The 9106-nt window shown below is 54.2% G+C and overlaps 1 protein-coding gene across 1 annotated transcript in view; it reads left to right on the top strand.

The window, feature by feature from the left end:
- The window catches only part of SMIM35 (small integral membrane protein 35), a 75719-nt gene that overhangs the window by 54825 nt on the left and 11788 nt on the right, over positions 1–9106 (top strand). Inside the window, exons 2-4 of the mRNA XM_035009034.1 lie at positions 3276–3392; positions 4387–4420; positions 5084–5217. Coding sequence (XP_034864925.1) covers positions 3276–3392; positions 4387–4420; positions 5084–5183 — 251 coding nt within the window. The 3' untranslated portion in view covers positions 5184–5217. The remainder of the gene's footprint in view (positions 1–3275; positions 3393–4386; positions 4421–5083; positions 5218–9106) is intronic.

Genomic DNA, 9106 nt, shown 5'->3' with positions numbered 1-9106 from the left:
CTGGGATCGAGCCCTAATCAGGGCTCAGCGGGCAGTCTGCTCCCTCTGCCTCTGCCCCTCCCCCGCTTGTTCTCTCTCTCCCCCCACCAAGGAAATAAATAAAATCTTTAAAAAAACAAATAAAATCTTCTTTAAGAAAAAGAGTATTAGTTAAAGAGCATCCTAGGAAGATAAAGAGGTGAAATAGAGTAATTCATGTGTCTGAAAGCCACCTAAGCCAGAAGGCTGCGTTTTGCGGGTGGGGACAAAATGGTAGCCAACACAGCTGGTACACCTCTTCCCCTCAACAGCTGGATCTCTGGAAGGCCTGTGATTTCCCTATTGGTGCTTTCCTCCTGGTACTTTTCTTTGATGAAACCCTTCAAAACCTCAGCTTCCACAAACACCACGAATACTCCTCCCATGCCTTGTTGAATCATCTGTCCACCACTCCCGGGTCACCCCCCTCGTTGGTGAAGACTTGAGCTCTTGGGTTCTTGTCACGCTCTCTGTGACCCACACAGATGGTCTCTTGGACTTTGGCCTCTCTGTTCCTTGCACTGTTTTCCTCAGTGACTGTCTCTTGCTGGGAACCAGCTTCTGACTGGTTTCCCTTCTCATCATCACCCTCCTACCATATCTGTTCTTAACACAGTAGCCATCGGAGTGTCCTCTTAATACATGGCATCATGTCATTTTTCTGCTCAGAATCCTCTCGTGACTCTCGTGACTTTGCTCAGAGGAAAACCCAAACTCCCCTTATTGCCTTTGAGGTACTATAGTATCCGTCTCCTGCTACTGTCCCTCATCCCTTCTGTCCCTGCCGGTCACTTGGGGCTCTGTGATGCTCCTGGAACATGCTGGGCATGCTCCTGCCTCCACTGTACCTGCCACCCACTCTGCCCAGCATGTTTCTACTGTAGCCAGCCCACCTGCATGGCGTTTCCTCAGCTCCTGTGGGGCCTTCTCCCCAACTGTCACCTTCTTCGAGAGCCCATCCCTGACTGCTTTATTTAAAATTGTGCTCTCATCCCCACAGAGCTTTTCTTCTTTCTTTTCTTTCTTTCTCTCTTTTCTCTTCTTTTTTTTTTCTTTCTTTCTTTCCCTCCCTCCCTCCCTCCCTCCCTCCCTCCCTTCCTTATTCTTTACTGTCTGTCTCTCTCCACGGAAATATAATTTCCATGAGAACATATTTTATTTATTGCTATAAGACAAGTGTCTCAAACAAGTGCCTGGCACAGAGAAGATGCCATTAGTGGCTTTGGGGATCCCTGTGCTCCCCATTTCTTGGGGATGTAAGGATCAGGGGAAGGGTGCATAGTCCCTGATGCCATGTGCTCACGTGGGCACCCATGGCAGTGGCTGTCATCTGGACTGGGCTTTGAGCCTCAGCCAGGCAGGGGACTGTGGAGGTGTCCCGAGATCTCAGCTGTGTGACTCTCTCTGGTCCAGAGGGTCTCTCTGTGACTTCCCTGCTTCTCTTGGGGATAGAAATCATTTGGTTGCTCCCATGCCAGGAGAGGGCACAGCAACTCTCCAAGGCTGTCTGAGGCTCTGTCCGCCAAGGTGCTCCATGCAACTATCATTCCTGGGCTCTTGTCTTTCTGGGGCTCCATCCGGCTCTCAGATCCTACAGTTCTGCCTGGAAGTTCTGTTGCCTCCCCAGGGCTCAGCTTCGGATCAGGGAACAAGGACTTTCTCTCTGGGACCCACTGACATCTTTTCAATGTTTTCCAGTGTTTTTTTTTCCCCTGCTTCTCTTATTCTTGCTTTTTCCCTTTCCTCCCCTAGGCTGGAGATCTTTCTCCTGGTATGACGCCGAGGGCAGTCTTGCTTTCGCTCATCTCTTATCTAAGTTGTGAATCCTTTCTATTTTGCTAAGGGCCTGGGCTTTTGAAATAGAAAACTAGGAGGACAGACCCTTTCTTTCAGCCTTTGGGCCTCACCTTCTCATTGCTGGGATGCTTCAGGGGGAAGAAGGGCCAAGGGGCATGGGGGAGGGAAAGGCTTGGGCAGGGGAGATTGTGAAATATTTTACCAAGACAATCACATCATGTGATGCTGATAATGACCACAACTATGTTGTAGTTCACATTGTTTGTGCACTTAGTGTATGCTGGGTCTTCTGGCTGCTTTCTGTAATGCTCCTCCATTAATCAACACAGCAACTCTATGTGTATTTATCATCATGCTTATTTTCCATAAAAGCAAACTGAAGTCTAGTGGGGGAAAGGGGGTTGCTCAGGTCCCACATTTTGCAAATGATGGACCTGGGCTTTGGAAGCAAGCCTGCTATGCACTACACCTCCTGGCCCCCTGGCAACACCCCCAGAGCCTCAGGACCCAGGGCCATGGTCATGGGATCAGTTGATTCTTCCATATACCTGGTGCTCATCCAGCAGGAGTGGAGCTGGCCTTCCTCTTCTTTCCCTGGCCCACCAGGTGGGCCTCTCTCTCTGTGCCCCCATTGTCAGCCTCTTTCTGCAATGCTGGCTTCCCTCTCTGCTTCTGCTTTAGGCCCATCTCATCTCCTTGGAGGAGTCCAATCTCCCTCCCTCCTCTCTCCTTGCCCCCCTCCTCCCTCCCTCTTCCCTCCTTCCTCCATCTTCCCTCCCCCTTCCTTCTCCCCTCCCTCCCAACTCCCTCCTGCCCTCTCCTCCCTCCCCCTTCCTTCTCCCCTCCCTCCCAACTCCCTCCTGCCCTCTCCTCCCTCATTTACTTCCCTCCTTCCTTCCCCCCTTCCCTACCCCCCACCGTCCCTCCTTCTTCCCTTTCTCCCTTGGTTTGGCTTTACAAATAAAATATAAATTTAGCTAAGAGCTCATACCACAAAAAGGAAGAAACAATAAGTATAAGCAGCAAACAGAGTTTGAAAGTAAACACCTTGCCATGCGTTCCAGGGGCTTTGTGGGGAGGATACTGAGGATCTTCTGGTCTCTGCTCTCGGGGCCTCCAGGCTGCTCTTCTTGACCACCGAGCGAGGCTGAGGCGAGACCTCCTGGGCTCTTCCCCCAAACTGCAGTGCCCTTTCCAATAAGCAGGAGGCCCTCCCATTTCCATACTATATCTGTGGTCAAGAACTGTTTCTTTGGATAAACAAAACTGACTCTAAAAACTCGGGTATCAGACGCTGCTCTCTTAGTGTGACTTAGCTCCGCTAGCTAGCTCAGATCACGATTCCTAGGGGAGCCCTCATGTTGATGGCAGTGAGGAGGGAGGGGGGGAGACTCGGAACAAGGTGGAGGGCTCTGAGAGGGCCACAGGCAGCCGACGGAGGGGGCCGTGTGTCTCTGCAGGTGACGACTCCATCCGCACCCTGGGCCTGATCCTCGGCGTGGGGCTCTCACTGCTGCTCGTGTCCGTCCTGGGCTACAGCCTGGCCAAGTGGTACCAGCGTGGGTACTGCTGGGAGGGTGAGTGAGCGCCGGAGCCCAGCAGCCCAGCGCTGGCCTGTCCCTCCTCTCCTGTAGCCGTCGGCAAGGCTGGGTGGGGCTGCACACTCTCCAGCATGGCATCATGCAGAAACACTTCCTGTGGCGGCTGCAGTGGTTGAAGACTTGAGTGGGGGTGGCAGAGCCCTCGAATGGGTGGGGGTGGGGTACTGGGCCTTCACTGAGGGAGTGAGGGCTCCTCCTACCCAGCCGGAGGCTGTCTCTCTCTCTTTCCTGAGAGCCCACCAGTGTCCATCCCCAAGGCCTGTGTGGGCCTCGAGGCCAGGGGCGCCAGGCTAGACTGGGGTCCCCCACTCTGGTTCCTTGTGCATCTCTCCCCCTGCCTGTGGGTTCAGCTTCTGCTTCCCTGGGAGTCTCCCAGCTCCGAGCCATATCTGCACTTCCCACGGGACCCGGGGGGAGCTGGGCGGGCATGCTGGCATCCCTGGAGGCGGAGAGCATGTCTCAGACCTGCAGTTGGCTTCCACAGCTTCCACGAATGTTTGCTGAGCACCTACTATGTGCCAGTGGACTTTTGCCTAATAGGATTTTCTTCAAAATTCCGTGTAAGGTTGGAATTCTTAGTTTCTGTTTTTTATAGATGAAACCGGAAGGCTGAAGTCACAGGGTTAGAGAGTGGTATAGTCTGGATTCAAGCCCGGGTCTGCTGCTTTTGGGCTCTAAGCTAGGACTGCCTCTTTCCCAGGGTAATCAGTACCCTTAAAGGGGGGATGCCTAGCTGCAGGAGTTGCCCCAAAAGCTGGTGGTTCTATCTGGGAAGATGGGGTACACCCCTGGGCGTGGGGCAGACAGCAGACAGTGCAGGAACTTGGGGCCCTCCGACAGCATCCTGAGGTCCAGCGCAGCCACCCTGCTCCTCCCAGATGGGGTGAGGGAGCACCAGATGTTCCTAGAAGCGTGATGGGCAGGTCTTCCCTGGAGGTACTAATCCTCTCTTTTCTGATTGTCTTTTTAGGGCCTAATTTTGTCTTCAACTTGTACCAGATCCGGTGAGTAGATTCAGAGCAGATCTGGGTGTGGATAGGTATGGAGCCCAAACACACTGTTCCTCTTCCTTGTCTCCTCTCCATGCCCCTAAGCAAACAAGAGAAAAGGAAGGAGCCGGGGTCTATTTAGAAATTACCATGAATAAAAACTCGAACTCGGACAGGATTATGTGAGACTCTGCTGATGGCGATCCTCTTATCATTTGCCCCCAGGCAGGGACCAACCATTCATTCGTCATCGACTCATCATTTATTCAGGAAAGATCTATTGTTGCAGGTGTTGTGGTATTAGTTTCTAGGAGGTACGATGAGCATAGTCTCTGTCTTTAAGCATTTCACTGTCTGTGGTGGACATGGGCCTGACTACAAATAACATAATCTCGGGCACAATGTGGTGTCAAAAGAGAGGAGCAAATGGAGACCACCCGGGATTTAGGGAGTGGGGGTCAGGAAGTGCTCCTGCGGTAAGCCGTCTTGTCCACTCGCTGCCCTAGGGCAGGTCCGCTCTTCGTCCGGCTCCGAGACATGGGCCAGCTCCTGTTCTGGAAGATGAGTCAGTTGAGGAGTCATGGCCAGAAGTTCTTCCCATGCTCTGGTCTAGGGAGTTGGGCTCCCAAGGAGAGGCCAGGTTCTCAGCCACCCAGATGATTGGATCATCTTTCTCAGGAACCTGAAGGAGCTGGAGGTGGGTCCACCCTTCACCATCAGTGGCCATGTCAGCAGTTCCAATGGCGACTACAGGAAGTTCTCCGACAAGCTAGTCTGATGGGGAAGTGTCAGGCTTTGGAGTCCCCGGAGAGGTGAGTGGAAATGTGGTGAGCTCCTGAGTAAATCTGATGTCCTAGTAAGGTCCTCAGATGGCGCAGGCACCCAAGCCTAGCACCAAGGACTCTTCGGAACCCAAGAGATGATTCGGTTCAAACCCCCCTTCCTGTTGGGGGGTGGGTCCGTGGGAGATGATCTCAGGTGCCAAGGCTGAGGGTCATGCTGTCCTCACCACCTGCTGGCTGCTCCTTTCCACCTGGGCACCCAATCCACGTTCTGCCTTTCTTTCCTGGGGACGTTCTATTTCTAGTCAGGTAGGCAGCTTCTAGAGTCGAGCTTTCTATCTCAACCCTTTGCTCTGAGTTGAAGGTTCTAGATGGCCAGTCTGTCCAAGAAGCATCACTCCAGAGTGTCACTTCTGCACTGAAGGCCCAGGAGCCATCCCTGCTTTGTGGCCGGCTGACCCTTGGGTCACACTTTCCTTCCCCCTGCCTTCAAGCCTCCCCGCCTCCCCGCCTCCCCATGGCAGTTGCTTTTCTCCATCCACTTTCTCCCTCCAGCAATCCCTCATGGACCCCCAGTTTCTCTCTGAGCTTCTCCTCTGGCCTGGGAGAAGCCTTGCCAGATGCAGTGGTTTAGAGGAATCCTTTTCAGGTCTCATCTCTTTGCTGTTCTCCTTTTGCTTTTTCTGCAGGAGGAGGCTCCTGGTGCAGCACCTGCCCCTCCCAGGCTCCCTGGGCTGCTTTCATCCTCCGGGGTCTTCAAGGCAAGGCCTGGTCCCTTGTTGTGGACGAGGAGAAATCACACTGGGTGCCCCACAGGCCTGCAGCGGGAGAACCCCCAGGAGGGGTCTGGGCTCTGGACAGAGTCTGGTAGAGTAGCAGTGGCTTATCTCCTCCAAACAAAAAGGCAGGCATTGCCCAGGAGTAGAGACCGGTTCCCAGGGGGCCCCTGAGCCTGTGGAGGGGTTCTGGGTGTCTTGGAGAGCAAAGGCCTCCCAGCTCAGCCCAGTGTGGGCAAGGCCTGCAGACCCACAGGGGAGCTCTCCATGGGGTGTCCCCAGACACTTCCCCTTGAAGGGCGGACTCCAGGGGCCGGAAAACCAGTCATATTTTCAATAGGCAAAGTCAGGTGGGAGTAGAGGTGATTCCAGATGCTGTTTTTAAAAAAAAATTTTTTTTAAAGATTTTATTTATTTATTTATTTGAGAGAGAGAGAGAGAGAGAGAGAAACAGCATGAGAGGGGATAGGGTCAGAGGAAGAAGCAGGCTCCCCGCTGAGCCGGGAGCCCGATGTGGGACTCGATCCCAGGACTCCGGGATCATGACCTGAGCCGAAGGCAGTCGCTTAACCGACTGAGCCACCCAGGCGCCCCAGATTCTTTTTTCTTTTTTTTAAAAAAGATTTTATTTATTTATTTATTTGAGAGAGAGAGAGAAACAGCATGAGAGGGGATAGTCCAGATGCTGTTTTTAACCTTCCTACCAGAAGCCAACTTCCCCTAAGAGCTGAAGACTGAGCTTGACCTTTGCTCTGCCCTGCCCCACTCTGTGCTTCTTTCTGGTTCTTTCAACCTCCCCACACCCGTTTACCACCTGGCTCTGTTTTCCCTGCTGTAGATCAGCCTCCATGCCTCCCAAACCATGTGGAGGTCAGTGCTTAAAATAGTCTAGAAACACGGATCTTATTTTCTAGGCTTCTGTGATGGGTGGGTAGGGGCTGGGGGCAGAGAGCTCAGTCTCCCTGTGTTCTGCATTTCCTGTGCCAGGCTTGCCCTGTGGTGGGGAGGGCAGACCAGAAATGGTGGGAATCGGGGAGGGACCCAGGCGAGGCTAAAAAAAAAAAAACCAAACAACTAGCTAATAATGCACAAGGGAAATCATGAACCGAATGTAGGTTGGGGGACAGCAGGACTATTTGCCTTGTGAGTCATCACTCTTTCCTCTGGTCTGCCCTGATGGACCAGAGGTGGCGTCCACACCCAGATGTTGTCTTAGTAGGCCCTTAATGCAGAGTTGTGCCAGCCAGCGAGACTGTGTTCCCGGGCAGCTGTGGATGGAGGAGGGCCTGATGGGGGCCCAGCCACTGCTGAAAACCCGCAGTTAGAACTGCGTGTCCCAGCACCTAGGCCAATAAGACTCAGGAGCCCAGGACAGTGAGAGGCAAGGAGGAGAGAAATCATATTATTTGTCTTCCTATCCTTGCTTCCCTGGGGCCTAGTTTCTTTCTTGCTTTGGGTTCTAGCCAATTACAAAGGAAGGAAGGAAGGGAGAGGAGAGGAGAGGAGCTGAGCCTTACCAGCCTCTACCCCCTCACTTCCTGCCAGGAACTGGGGGGCCATTCTTCCAGCGGAGCCAAGCTCTGACTTAATAAACCAAATCTCTAAATTTGGAGGTCTTCATCTGGGCCCCAATGTTTCTATCCCTGAGTTGGTTGAGGGTGGGGCAGAGCCCCTGGTAGCTTGGATCTCTCCCTTTCTTGAAGGCTTTATTGGGAGAGCAGCGAGGAGGGGGGATGGGCTGACTTTGACATCCTTCTTTGGATTTCAGTGCTAAGGGTTGGGCCCCATTCCTTAACCCATGGGGTGTCTAGCTTCAGCGAAACTCTGAACGATACCCCGCCCAGTGTGGATCCTGGGTCTGCAGTCCACAGGAGGCTGCCCCAGGTCCCTGAATCTGCTCAGGACTCCGAGACCTTGGGGAGACTTGAAAGGATGGGGCCCAGGGCCCAGGTGGTCCCTCCTCGGGTTTGGTGGCTTCAGGTAGGGACACAGGGACAGCTGCTGAGGGCTGGGAGAACGGAGGGTATTTCCCATCCTCGGGAGCGGAACCGAGACTGGGCTACTTCCTCTTTTAGGGTCCTCTGACGTGTTCCCTGTGCCTCCTTCTTGTTTTCCTGACTTCCGCACTCGGTCCTGCTGGCTAATGCAGCCTTGCCCTTCACCCCAGACCTCCCCTGAGGATGCAGCAGGTTTTCATTGAGAGCCCTAAAGTGGCAGCTTCCAGCTTGTTAGGAGATGATTAGGGAGCAGGTGCCTGGAGATCTGGCAGTGGGTCTGGTTGGGCTGGGCGCTGAGACCCACGGCCATGCCAGCGCCTCGCCTGGAACCTCCCTCCCCTCTTAGCTGTTCTTCTTTCCCCCTGGCTCTTGGGGAGGAAAGAGAGCCAGCACTTCTCTGGGCTGGCCACTCCCGGTCCCTCTGCCACCCTGTTCCTCTTTAGTGTCTTTGCCAGGGCTTCTCGGAATGCCTTTGCCCTCCCCGCTGATGACCCCTCCGAGCCACAGCTAGTCTCCGTGGTTGGCTCCAGTGTCCTCTTCCCTTTGCTTTCCTCAGGACTCCAGACCTGCTGCCACCCATTTGAGCCTGATGGCAAATGGCCATGCTTCTCCCGTTTGTGCTGCAAGCCCCCCCCCCCCCCCCCCCCCCCCCCCCCCCCCCCGTGAGCCCTTTGTGGTCAGGCTATGTCCCGTAGGTCCTCAGTAACCGCTAAACATAGAGCATGTAGGAGGTACTCAGTAGACGCCTGTTGAGTGCAGTAGAAACACCCACTGTGGCTCGGGAAGGCTGCCTTGTCCTGGAGGAAGACGCCCTGGTGACCTAAGACGGAGAGGCATGGCTTGCACAACACACAGTCTACAGAGAACACATTGTTTTCATGCACGTTACTGTGGCTTGAACCTTGGGGCAACCTTGTGACGTGAGGCGTCCTTAACGGGCTGCATATTGCGTCTGTCTGGCGAGAGGGAAGCTCAGAGAGGTAGCATGCTTTGCCTAAGGCTGCACAGCCACTGACTGCCCTGGAGCCCGAGAGGGTGTGAGGCCTCACGGACGCAGCCTGACCGCAGGCTTAGTGGGATGAGGATGGAACACTGGAGAGTACGGTCTGGTCCTGCCCTGCCCTGCCGTGCTGTGTGGCCGTGGGC

This window comes from Mirounga leonina, unplaced genomic scaffold, assembly GCF_011800145.1.
Source record: "Mirounga leonina isolate KUSES-001 unplaced genomic scaffold, KU_Mleo_1.0 Mir_153, whole genome shotgun sequence".
In the NCBI taxonomy this organism is placed as follows: Eukaryota; Metazoa; Chordata; class Mammalia; order Carnivora; family Phocidae; genus Mirounga; species Mirounga leonina.
Note: the sequence above shows the minus strand (reverse complement) of the source record. Positions and strands in the feature narration are given on the sequence as shown.